This window comes from Pleurodeles waltl, chromosome 3_1 (genome assembly GCF_031143425.1).
Source record: "Pleurodeles waltl isolate 20211129_DDA chromosome 3_1, aPleWal1.hap1.20221129, whole genome shotgun sequence".
NCBI classification, from domain to species: domain Eukaryota; kingdom Metazoa; phylum Chordata; class Amphibia; order Caudata; family Salamandridae; genus Pleurodeles; species Pleurodeles waltl.
In genome coordinates this window covers 904,292,925-904,306,362 of record NC_090440.1, presented here as the reverse complement: position 1 = coordinate 904,306,362, position 13,438 = coordinate 904,292,925, and the positions used below count along the sequence as shown (strand labels likewise).

General features: G+C 48.1%; 1 protein-coding gene across 1 annotated transcript in view; it reads right to left on the bottom strand.

Annotated features, from left to right (window-relative positions):
• The window catches only part of GNL2 (G protein nucleolar 2), a 359,926-nt gene that overhangs the window by 69,255 nt on the left and 277,233 nt on the right, over nucleotides 1-13,438 (bottom strand). Inside the window, exon 12 of the mRNA XM_069223882.1 lies at nucleotides 7,740-7,847. Within this exon, the coding sequence (XP_069079983.1) occupies nucleotides 7,740-7,847 (108 nt within the window). The remainder of the gene's footprint in view (nucleotides 1-7,739; nucleotides 7,848-13,438) is intronic.

Here is a 13,438-nt window from a genome sequence, read left to right as displayed (position 1 = left end):
AAGAGTCCTCTGTAGGCCCCCAAAAACCAGAACAGGTGGGGCCCCAAGACACAACCCAAAACAAAGGTGGGTACCAGGGTAAGAACTGGGATGCCACTAAGGCATGGTGCCACAACTGTAAACAGTCTGGGCACCACACCAAGGACACTTCTTGTCCCAAAAACAAACCCCAGAACAAAATTCCAGGGGTAACCAGTGTAGCCATGGGAGATGACTCCTCAGATGAGGAGGTCTTCATAGCCTTCAACTGGAAACAGGGCCCAACAGGTGAGTTGGAGATTCCAGAGGGAAGTAGACACTTCCACCACCTACTGGTGAATGGAATCCCAACCACTGCCCTGAGAGACACTTGTGCCAGTCACACTATTGTGCATGACAGGCTGGTGCTCTCAAACCAGTACATCCCAGGTGAGACTGCCAGGGTAAGAGTTAGCCTAGACAGGGTCACTAAGAGGCCTGTGGCTTTAGTACCCATAGAAGTGGGTGGCACTCTTAGCTGGAGAAGGGTAGTAGTCAGTACAGACCTCCCCCTTGATTGTCTCCTTGGAAATGACTACCCAGAGGTTAGTCAGAGCCCAAGAGAGGAACTGGTCCAGTGCCAGTCCTCTCCCAAGGATTCTGGAAGTCCTGCCTCTGCAGTAAATGCCAGCAGGCCCCAGAAGAAGAAGAAAAGAAAACAGAGTAGGAAGGGTGGACAACCTTTAGCCAAGGTTACAGCAAGCCAAGGAGATTCTGCTCCAGTAGGGGAGAACTCCAAAAATGGCCCTGATAAAGTCCAACCTGACCCACAAGAAGTCCTGGCTAGTCAGGCAACTGTTAAACCTGAGTGGGTGGCTCCTCAGCTAACAGAAGAAAGAGTGGAAGAAGGGTGTTTACTACAAGATGTGGTAACCCCCCACTCTAATACAGCAGACAGGCAACCTGAACCCAAAGAGGCCTGTAACTTAGCCCCTTCCCTTTTAGGTGAAGAGCTAAAGGTGTGGTTCTGGGCACTGACAGCTGTCAGTGGCCTCTGCTGGGTGTTAGCCTTTATGGCTGCACTATCCTTAGCATGGTGGTCTGACCCCATGCCAAATAGCAAGTTAGGCCCCCTGACCCTATTGGTCATGGTGGGGTTACTCCAGCTCTGGGTAACCTCTCTGGGTAAGCTAGGGGTAACCCTGGCCAAGATAAGGTTAGCAGAGGTGGATACCTCTAAGACCAAAATAGAAAGAATGGGTGGAGACATTGAAGAGGCAGACAAGAGGCAATTCAGACTAGGTCCTATCACTGTGGAAGTAGGTCAGTTCCCCAAAGGGAATGACCTGAACAGAAGGATGTAAGGCAGAGTAGGCCCTGCAACTAACCAGCCTATTTCTCCTACTCTTCCTCGCCTGACAGACTAGGAAGACTCTCCCAGCTTGGGCTGAGTCTCCTGGCCTGTGGGCTGGGGGGGGCTTGTGTAAAGAAATGGCTCCCTGTTGCAGTTACCCCCCACTTTTTGCCTGATACTGATGCTGACTTGACTGAGAAGTGTGCTGGGACCCTGCTAACCAGGCCCCAGCACCAGTGTTCTTTCACCTAAAATGTACCATTGATCCCACAATTGGCACACCCTGGCATCCAGATAAGTCCCTGGTAACTGGTACCTCTGGTACCAAGGGCCCTGATGCCAGGGAAGGTCTCTAAGGGCTGCAGCATGCATTATGCCACCCTAGAGACCCCTCACTCAGCACAGCCACACTGCTTACAAGCCTGTGTGTGCTAGTGAGAACAAAATGAGTAAGTCGACATGACACTCCCCTCAGGGTGCCATGCCAGCCTCTCACTGCCTATGCAGTATAGATAAGACACCCCTCTAGCAGGCCTTACAGCCCTAAGGCAGGGTGCACTATACCATAGGTGAGGGTACCAGTGCATGAGCATGGTACCCCTACAGTGTCTAAACAAAACCTTAGACATTGTAAGTGCAGGGTAGCCATAAGAGTATATGGTCTGGGAGTCTGTTTTACACGAACTCCACAGCACCATAATGGCTACACTGAAAACTGGGAAGTTTGGTATCAAACTTCTCAGCACAATAAATGCACACTGATGCCAGTGTACATTTTATTGTAAAATACACCACAGAGGGCACCTTAGAGGTGCCCCCTGAAACTTAACCAACTATCTGTGTAGGCTGACTGGTTCCAGCAGCCTGCCACACTAGAGACATGTTGCTGGCCCCATGGGGAGAGTGCCTTTGTCACTCTGAGGCCAGTAACAAAGCCTGCACTGGGTGGAGATGCTAACACCTCCCCCAGGCAGGAGCTGTAAACACCTGGCGGTGAGCCTCAAAGGCTCACCTCCTTTGTGCCAACCCAGCAGGACACTCCAGCTAGTGGAGTTGCCCGCCCCCTCCGGCCAGGCCCCACTTTTGGCGGCAAGGCCGGAGAAAATAATGAGAAAAACAAGGAGGAGTCACTGGCCAGTCAGGACAGCCCCTAAGGTGTCCTGAGCTGAGGTGACTCTAACTTTTAGAAATCCTCCATCTTGCAGATGGAGGATTCCCCCAATAGGGTTAGGATTGTGACCCCCTCCCCTTGGGAGGAGGCACAAAGAGGGTGTACCCACCCTCAGGGCTAGTAGCCATTGGCTACTAACCCCCCAGACCTAAACACGCCCTTAAATTTAGTATTTAAGGGCTACCCTGAACCCTAGAAAATTAGATTCCTGCAACTACAAGAAGAAGGACTGCCTAGCTGAAAACCCCTGCAGCGGAAGACCAGAAGACGACAACTGCCTTGGCTCCAGAAACTCACCGGCCTGTCTCCTGCCTTCCAAAGATCCTGCTCCAGCGACGCCTTCCAAAGGGACCAGCGACCTCGACATCCTCTGAGGACTGCCCCTGCTTCGAAAAGACAAGAAACTCCCGAGGACAGCGGACCTGCTCCAAGAAAAGCTGCAACTTTGTTTCCAGCAGCTCCAAAGAACCCTGCAAGCTCCCCGCAAGAAGCGTGAGACTTGCAACACTGCACCCGGCGACCCCGACTCGGCTGGTGGCGACCCAACACCTCAGGAGGGACCCCAGGACTACTCTAAGACTGTGAGTACAAAAACCTGTCCCCCCTGAGCCCCCACAGCGCCGCCTGCAGAGGGAATCCCGAGGCTTCCCCTGACCGCGACTCTTTGAACCTAAAGTCCCGACACCTGGGAGAGACCCTGCACCCGCAGCCCCCAGGACCTGAAGGACCGGACTTTCACTGGAGGAGTGACCCCCAGGAGTCCCTCTCCCTTGACCAAGTGGAGGTTTCCCCGAGGAACCCCCCCCTTGCCTGCCTGCAGCGCTAAAGAGACTCCGAGATCTCTCATAGACTAACATTGAAAACCCGACGCTTGTTTCTACACTGCACCCGGCCGCCCCCGCGCTGCTGAGGGTGAAATTTCTGTGTGGACTTGTGTCCCCCCCGGTGCCCTACAAAACCCCCCTGGTCTGCCCTCCGAAGACGCGGGTACTTACCTGCAAGCAGACCGGAACCGGGGCACCCCCTTCTCTCCATTCTAGCCTATGTGTTTTGGGCACCACTTTGAACTCTGCACCTGACCGGCCCTGAGCTGCTGGTGTGGTGACTTTGGGGTTGTTCTGAACCCCCAACGGTGGGCTACCTTGGACCAAGAACTAAGCCCTGTAAGTGTCTTACTTACCTGGTTAAGCTAACAAATACTTACCTCCCCTAGGAACTGTGAAAATTGCACTGTGTCCACTTTTAAAAACAGCTATTTGTGAATAACTTGAAAAGTATACATGCAATTTTGATGATTTGAAGTTCCTAAAGTACTTACCTGCAATACCTTTCAAATGAGCTATTACATGTAGAATTTGAACCTGTGGTTCTTAAAATAAACTAAGAAAAGATATTTTTCTATATAAAAACCTATTGGCTGGATTTGTCTCCGAGTGTGTGTACCTCATTTATTGTCTATGTGTATGTACAACAAATGCTTAACACTACTCCTTGGATAAGCCTACTGCTCGACCACACTACCACAAAATAGAGCATTAGTATTATCTATTTTTACCACTATTTTACCTCTAAGGGGAACCCTTGGACTCTGTGCATGCTATTCCTTACTTTGAAATAGCACATACAGAGCCAACTTCCTACAAATCACTTTCGGGAATTCAAGTGTTGAATTTCCGAAACTTCCACAGTGTAACATGGCGCAAGATGTGATAATGAAAGTGGGGAAGATAATTGGAGATTTTCTAAAACAAGGAGTTCTAAGTGTTGAGCAGCCCATGTAATTCACCAATAATGGGACTGACAAAGCCATGTGGAAAAATATGAGTTGTGCAGGACTTGCGAAAAGTAAATGACATGGTGGTTAAGTGCTGTCCGATTGTACCCAATCCAGCAGTGGTACTGTTTCAGATTCCATGCGAGGCAGAGCGGTTCACAGTGGTTGACTTGTCACAAGCTTTCTTTTCAGTACTACTTCACGAGGATAGTCAGTTTCTTTTCAGTTTCAAATTCCTAGATAAAGTCTATAGCTGGTGTAGGCTTCCACAAGGGTACACGGAGTCACCATCCCTGTTCAATCAGATTCTGAAGAAGAATTTGGAGTCACTGAAATTACCTTGCCAATCGACTCTTGTACAGTACATTGATGATCTACTGATTGCATCCAAAACCAGGGATGAGTGCAAGCATGACTCGATTGCCCTGTTGAATCATTTTGGAGAGTCTGGGCACAAGGTCTCACCTGTGAAATTGCAGTATTGTCAGAAATCTGTTAAATATTTGGGACATGAAATTGAGAAAGGACTGAGAGGAATTTCCCGAGAGATGATACCAATGATTTTGCACAGAAATCCCCTGACTTCCCAGAAGGATGTATGCATGTTTCTGGGAATGGTAGGGTACTGTAGACAGCTGTAAGGAAATGCCTCCTTGGCATGGTCACCCCCTGACTTTTTGCTTTTGCTGATGCTGTGTTTTGATTTGAAAGTGTGCTGAGGCCTGCTAACCAGGCCCCAGCACCAGTGTTCTTTCCCTAACCTGTACTTTTGTTTACACAATTGGCACACCCTGGCATGCAGGTAAGTCCATTGTAACTGGTACCCCTGGTACCAAGGGCCCTGATGCCAGGGAAGGTCTCTAAGGGCTGCAGCATGTCTTATGCCACCGTGGGGACCCCTCACTCAGCACAGACACACTGCTTGGCAGCTTGTGTGTGCTGGTAAGGACAAAACGAGTAAGTCAACATGGCACTCCCCTCAGGGTGCCATGCCAACCTCACACTGCCTATGCAGTATAGATAAGTCACCCCTCTAGCAGGCCTTACAGCCCTAAGGCAGGGTGCACTATACAATAGGTGAGGGCACCAGTGCATGAGCACTGTGCCCCTACAGTGTCTAAGCCAAACCTTAGGCATTGTAAGTGCAGGGTAGCCATAAGAGTATATGGTCTGGGAGTCTGTCATACACGAACTCCACAGCACCATAATGGCTACACTGAAAACTGGGAAGTTTGGTATCAAACTTCTCAGCACAATAAATGCACACTGATGCCAGTGTTCATTTTATTGTAACATACACCCCAAAGGGCACCTTAGAGGTGCCCCCTGAAACCTTAACCAACTACCCATGTAGGCTGACTGGTTTTAGCAGCCTGCCACACTCGAGACATGTTGCTGGCCACATGGGGAGAGTGCCTTTGTCACTCTGTGGCTAGTAACAAAACCTGTACTGGGTGGAGATGCTTATCACCTCCCCCTTGCAGGAGCTGTAACACCTGGCGGTGAGCCTCAAAGGCTCACCCCCTTTGTTACAGCACCACAGGGAACTCCAGCTAGTGGAGTTGCCCGCCCCCTCCGGCCACGGCCCCACTTTTGGCGGCAAGGCCGGAGGAGATAATGAGAAAAACAAGGAGGAGTCACTGGCCAGTCAGGACAGACCCTAAGGTGTCCTGAGCTGAGGTGACTCTGACTTTTAGAAATCCTCCATCTTGCAGATGGAGGATTCCCCCAATAGGGATAGGAATGTGACCCCCTCCCCTTGGGAGGAGACACAAAGAGGGTGTACCCACCCTCCGGGCTAGTAGCCATTGGCTACTAACCCCCAGACCTAAACACGCCCTTAAATTTAGTATTTAAGGGCTCCCCTGAACCTAGGAACTCAGATTTCTGCAACCTAAGAAGAAGAGGACTGCTAAGCTGAAAAACCCTGCAGAGAAGACGGAGACACCAACTGCTTTGGCCCCAGCTCTACCGGCCTGTCTCCCCCCCCTTCTGAAGACACTGCTCCAGCGACGCTTTCCCCAGGGACCAGCGACCTCTGAATCCTCAGAGGACTGCCCTGCTCTAGAAGGACCAAGAACTCCAGAGGACAGTGGCTCTGTTCACCCAAGACTGCAACTTTGTTTCCAAAGGAGCAACTTTAAAACAACTGCGTTTCCCGCCGGAAGCGTGAGACTTGCTACTCTGCACCCGACGCCCCCGGCTCGACTTGTGGAGAACAAACACTTCAGGGAGGACTCCCTGGCGACTACGAGACCGTGAGTAGCCAGAGTTGCCCCCCCTGAGCCCCCAAAGCGACGCCTGCAGAGGGAATCCCGAGGCTCCCCCTGACCGCGACTGCCTGACTCCCAGATCCCGACGCCTGGTAAAGACTCTGCACCCGCAGCCCCCAGGACCTGAAAGATCGGAACTCCAGTGCAGGAGTGACCCCCAGGAGGCCCTCTCTCTTGCCCAGGTGGTGGCTACCCCGAGGAGGCCCCCCCCCTTGCCTGCATCACTGAAGAGACCCCTTGGTCTCCCATTGATTTCCATTGGAAACCCGATGCATGTTTGCACACTGCACCCGGCCGTCCCGTGCTGCTGAGGGTGTACTTTCTGTGCTAACTTGTGTCCCCCCTGGTGCCCTACAAAACCCCCCTGGTCTGCCCTCCGAAGACGCGGGTACTTACCTGCTGGCAGACTGGAACCGGGGCACCCCCTTCTCCATTGAAGCCTATGTGTTTTGGGCACCACTTTGAACTCTGCACCTGACCGGCCCTGAGCTGCTGGTGTGGTAACTTTGGGGTTGCTCTGAACCCCCAACGGTGGGCTACCTTGGACCCAAACTTGAACCCCGTAGATGGTTTACTTACCTGCAAGAACTAACAAACTCTTACTCCCCCTAGGAACTGTGAAAATTGCACTGTGTCTAGTTTTAAAATAGCTATATGTGATTTATTTGAAAAGTATATATGCTATTGTGATTATTCAAAGTTCCAAAAGTACCTACCTGCAATACCTTTCATTTGAAGTATTACATGTAAAATCTGAACCTGTGGTTCTTAAAATAAACTAAGAAAAGATATTTATTGCTTGTGTGTGTACAACAAATGCTTAACACTACTCCTTTGATAAGCCTACTGCTCGACCACACTACCACAAAATAGAGCATTAGTATTATCTCTTTTTGCCACTATCTTACCTCTAAGGGGAACCCTTGGACTCTGCATACTATTCCTTACTTTAAAATAGTATATGCAGAGCCAACTTCCTACAGTGGTCAACTTCAAAGATTATTTTTGATCATTTACTTTTTTTTACATTAAAACAGGATAAGCTGTTGAATACTACAAAGGTTTTAAGGTTGCATTAAATTAAATGAACTAAATTTCACAGAAAATCGCATCCGACAAGCTCACACACTAGTGGCAGTATCTCATAATATGATAAAGTAGTAAAAGGTTGTGCAACTGAATGTACTCTACCTCTGGATTTACACATACCTGTGGAACAGCCTCTGCATTTGGGGGTTTTACAAAGAAAGGTATCCGGCCCCTCTGCCAATCATTGAGTACCATCTTGGAGACAGTGGGCAAGTCTGGTTCTCCACCCTGAAAAAAATACAAGACATTTGGGGACTGCCAATCAAGATGTGAGGTGAGCTCTGTATCTCAAGAGAATGGAGACGGACTCCTGTCCCCATATGACAAGCAGAGGAATATTTGGCATTTGTCAGAATAGGCAGACATACATGGGATCATGACTAAAGGAAAAAATAAGAGCAACACAATGTAATAACCACCAGAAAAAGGAGAAGAGTAGATCATTTAATGAGTCCAGGTTGTAGAGGGTTAGAAGTAGGACAACACTAATCAGGATTTCCTCTTCTTTGCTGTCAAAGGATGAACAGGAGAGTGGAACAACAAATATCACTATGAAAATACATTAGAGGCCATAGGATTGTAATCCTTGTAATCATTAATCTGCTTTACTGATCCACATAATTTTTGGTTCTCTCGAAGTATTTACTCTTTAATGCGCATCTATTAAGACGTGCATGTCGTGGAGAAATCAATGTTTTTGCTAAATGGGTACACAGAAGAATATCACAATAATTTGCTTAATGGGTACAGAGAAGAAAATTACAATAATGTTAGTCAGTACACAGCCACTCACAGATCAACACAGGAGCTCACAGTATAACCCCCCTCCCAGTTTATGACTGTTTTTAAAGCATTAATTCTATGTTCACCATATATCAATGAAGTAAGCTGCCCACTGAATTTAACATTTTTAGAAATACATTTAGGTGCATTTTCTAAAAGTGTAGGTAAAACAAACCATGTAATTTGTATGCATTTAATACAACATTTTCTGATGGTAGTGTTACAATCAAAAAAGGCTTGTACAAAAAGTAGCTGAGACTCAGACGTTGCATGACAGACAAAACTGAATTGTTTGTAATCTGTGCTCAAGGTGTCAGTTTAGGGGGCGTGGCTAAAAGGGCGACTGGAGCGGTATCCTGTAACAGAACCCCACCTGCCCCCTCCGCCCAAAATACTGGAGCTGCTATCTTGACAGCGCTGACCCGACCCGTCCATCTGTGGAGGATGGAGCACCTGGCGTCCGTGCGGCCTGCATGAGCCGATACGCAGAGGGAGAGGAGGCCTGGCCGCGGTTTGCCTGATAGAGGAGCGGACGAACAGGGGACAGAGCGGCACTGACTCGTACGGCGACTCGCGAATAGCAGGCTGAAGGCGCTGCGGCTGCTTGCAACGGTGGGGAGCGTGAGACGCCGTAGTTATCCGTAGGGAAAGGAGATAGAGAGGTAAGCCATTCAGCACAGGTGCGCAAACCAGCTGAGTAGCAGATGCCGGAGGGGTCCAGAGACTAAGGGGAGCACGCACCTAGAGTGGGCGGCTTTCCCTCGAGCGCAGAGGGGAGCACCTTTAAGGACAAGCAAATTACCCTGTAGGGCGCGGATCACTGAAGGCGGTGAGCCACTACACTCTGTTTGGTGTTGTGAGTAAGCGCTACAGGAAGCGTAAGATGGCCGAGGCAGGCCTATGACTTTGCTGGCTGAAAGCAAGGCGGAGGCCGGGCCAGTAACTGCACGCTGGGGGAATGCTCCTTTACAGCTGAGACTGCTCTGCGAGGTCTGGCCTAAGAACAGTGAGGGCACTCCAACAGTGTGGGTACACAGAATAATGCTGCCCGGCCACCACGCAGAGACAACTAATGCTGAGCTTTTCCTCGAGCAATAGGTTGAAGGAACTGTGTTGGCTAATGATGTACCACCCTTCTTTTCAATAGAACGTGCACACCGGATTCCGGGAATGCTGCCGCCACCCGGAGCTCTACCTCGGCCACTAATAGCCCATCTCCTTTATTTCCGGGATCGCGATCTAATCCTCCAGAGATTTCGGACCCAGGGTCCCTGGAAGTTAGACAATACCACGATCATGGCTTACACTGACTACACGTTGGAAATACAACGCAAGCGAAATTCACATATAAAAGTCATTTAGCTTCTCCGTGAACACAACATTAGCTACTCACTACTGTTCCCAGCTCGACTGCGCGTGGTGGACAGAAGGAAAGCCCATATTTTCCCCTCACCTGAAGACGCATGGACGTGGTTACACGCTAAGGGCCTGGTCAACCCGCGCCGTGAGGACTCTATCCCTGAAGACTGGCTGACCTCGCAACCCAGGCGCAAGAGGAGAGCTTGAGCTAAGACGTGCACCTCAAAGACTCAGACAACAGAAGGGCAAGCACAAGCACTGATCGAGGCGACCCAGCTCACCTCAAATCAGTATGCTGTCCTCCACGATGATAAAACTTCAGACTCCGACTCAACGGTGGGGCACTCCAGTAAGTCCACAATTCCCTCAACACTAGGTCGCAATATTACTCCGCGCACAGCAGATGGTCTTTAATCCTACACCTCAACTAATGGAGACAGCATGTTACTTCCGAACTGTGCGCAGCACTGAACTTGGCATTGGACGCATGGATGCTGGTGCGCAGGTCCCATACTTAGTGTGATTCTGGGAGAGGCTTAGATCTCTAGCAAGCTGAGCACAATTGACTGCTTGTGCAAAGTCTCCATGGGGCTCTGGTACTCAAGGCACATGTGTATTAACTGGCAAATCTACAGGTCCGGGGGTAAAGTGGGCCAAGAGTACTTGAAATGGGCCGGAAGCGACGCGTTAGGTACTCACTGCACCCATACCCCCTCCCCGCCCCCCCCATATGGGTTTCCGAACGGACATCTGTCCATATATCACTATTTACAGCGCCTATTGCACTTACACACTAAGGGGTGATTGGGGCCCCGTTGGCCGACACCCTGAAGGGTTACATTTAGTTGATTATTATGTTATCACCTTTTGACACTGACTACGAGTGACAGAAGGGTAGGAGTACTCAGGAAGGAAGATAGTGACTCACTTTATATAGAGATCCCAACAAAGGCAATGGCGATGGATCATAGGACACTAGTACACACACTCACGCGACAATAAAGAATGAAAATGTCACTTACCCAGTGTACATCTGTTCGTGGCATTAGTCGCTGCAGATTCACATGTTTCGCACAGTCCGCTGCCTGGTGTTGGGCTCGGAGTATTACAAGTTGTTTTTCTTCGAAGAAGTCTTTTTTGGTCACGGGACCGAAGGACTCCTCCCTCTTCGGCTCCATTGCGCATGGGCGTCGACTCCATCTTAGATTGTTTTCCCCGCAGAGGGTGAGGATGGAGTTGTTTGCTATAAATAGTGCCCATGCAATGGAGTGAATACGTATGTACATAAAAAGTTTATAATAATTATTTACAAATGTACAAATGTTTAAGATTTAAGATGTACTTCTAAACGGCTACAGGCTTCCCGGGGAGGCGGGAGGGCACATGTGAATCTGCAGCGACTAATGCCACGAACAGATGTACACTGGGTAAGTGACATTTTCAGTTCGATGGCATATGTTGCTGCAGATACACATGTTTCGCATAGACTATAAAGCAGTTACCTCCCCTAAAAGCGGTGGTTTATCCTGTAGGAGTTGAAGTAGTTTGGAATAATGTTCTTAGTACAGCTTGGCCCACTGTAGCTTGTTGTGCATTTAGTACGTCTACACAGTAGTGTTTAGTAAATGTATGAGGCGTAAACCAGGTTGCAGCCTTACATATTTCGCTCATAGGAATGTTTCCTAGAAAGGCCATTGTAGCACCTTTCTTTCTGGTTGAGTGTGCCTTTGGTGTAATAGGCAATTCTCTTTTGGCTTTAAGATAGCATGTTTGAATACATCTGACTATCCATCTAGCAATGCCTTGTTTAGAGATTGGATTTCCTATGTGTGGTTTTTGAAAAGCTATGAACAGTTGTTTAGTTTTCCTGATTAGCTTTGTTCTGTCAATGTAGTACATTAGTGCTCTTTTGATGTCTAATGTATGTAGTGCCCTTTCAGCCACGGAATCTGGTTGTGGGAAGAACACTGGCAATTCTACTGTTTGATTTAAATGGAATGGTGAGATTACTTTTGGTAGAAATTTTGGATTTGTTCTTAGAACTATTTTATTTTTGTGTATTTGAATAAATGGTTCTTGTATGGTAAATGCCTGTATTTCACTTACTCTTCTGAGGGATGTGATTGCAAAGAGAAATGCGACTTTCCAGGTTAGATATTGCATTTCACAGGAATGCATGGGTTCGAAAGGTGGACCCATGAGTCTTGTTAAGATGATGTTAAGGTTCCATGAAGGAACTGGTGGTGTTCTTGGTGGTATAATTCTTTTTAGCCCTTCCATGAATGCTTTAATAACTGGTATTCTAAATAGAGACGATGAATGAGTAGTTTGTAGGTAAGCAGATATTGCTGCGAGGTGTATTTTTATAGATGAAAAAGCGAGATTCGCTTTTTGCAAATGTAGTAAGTATCCCACTATGTCCTTTGTAGAGGCATGCAATGGTTGGATTTGATTGGTATGGCAGTAGCAAACAAATCTTTTCCACTTAGATGCATAGCAGTGTCTAGTGGAAGCTTTTCTAGCTTGTTTTATGACCTCCATACATTCTTGTGTGAGGTCTAAGTGTCCGAATTCTAGGATTTCAGGAGCCAAATTGCCAGATTCAATGATGCTGGGTTTGGATGCCTGATCTGTTGTTTGTGTTGTGTTAACAGATCTGGTCTGTTGGGTAGTTTGACATGCGGTACTAGTGAAAGGTCTAGTAGAGTTGTATACCAAGGTTGTCTTGCCCATGTGGGTGCTATCAGTATGAGTTTGAGTTGGTTTTGACTCAACTTGTTTACTAGATATGGAAGGAGAGGGAGAGGGAGAGGGGGAAAAGCGTATGCAAATATCCCTGACCAACTCATCCATAGAGCATTGCCTTGTGATTCGCGGTGTGGGTACCTGGATGCGAAGTTTTGACATTTTGCGTTTTCTTTTGTTGCGAACAAATCTATCTGGGGTGTTCCCCAAATTTGAAAGTACTTGTTCAGAACTTGGGGGTGAATTTCCCATTCGTGGACTTGTTGGTGGTCTTGCGAAAGGTTGTCTGCTAGTTGGTTTTGGATCCCTGGAATAAATTGTGCTATTAGGCGAATGTTGTTGTGAGTCGCCCACTGCCATATTTTTTGTGTTAGGAGACACAATTGTGTTGAGTGTGTTCCTCCTTGTTTGTTTAAATAATACATTGTTGTCATGTTGTCTATTTTGACAAGAATGTATTTGTGTGTTATTATGGGTTGAAAGGCTTTTAACGCTAGAAATACTGCTAACAGTTCTAGGTAATTGATATGAAATTTTGTTTGGTGTACATCCCATTGTCCTTGAATGCTGTGGTGATTGAGGTGTGCTCCCCACCCTGTCATGGAAGCATCTGTTGTTATAACGTATTGAGGCACTGGGTCCTGAAATGTCCGCCCTTTGTTTAAATTGTTGCTGTTCCACCATAGAAGCGAGAGGTATGTTTGGCGGTCTACCAACACCAGATCTTGAAGTTGACCCTGTGCCTGTGACCATTGTGATGCTAGGCACTGTTGTAAGGGTCGCATGTGTAGTCTTGCGTTTGGGACAATGGCTATGCATGATGACATCATGCCTAGAAGTTTTAGCACAAATTTTGCTTGTATCTTTTGGTTTGGAAACATAGCACTTATTACCTTGTGGCATGCTTGCACTCTTTGTGGACTTGGAGTGGC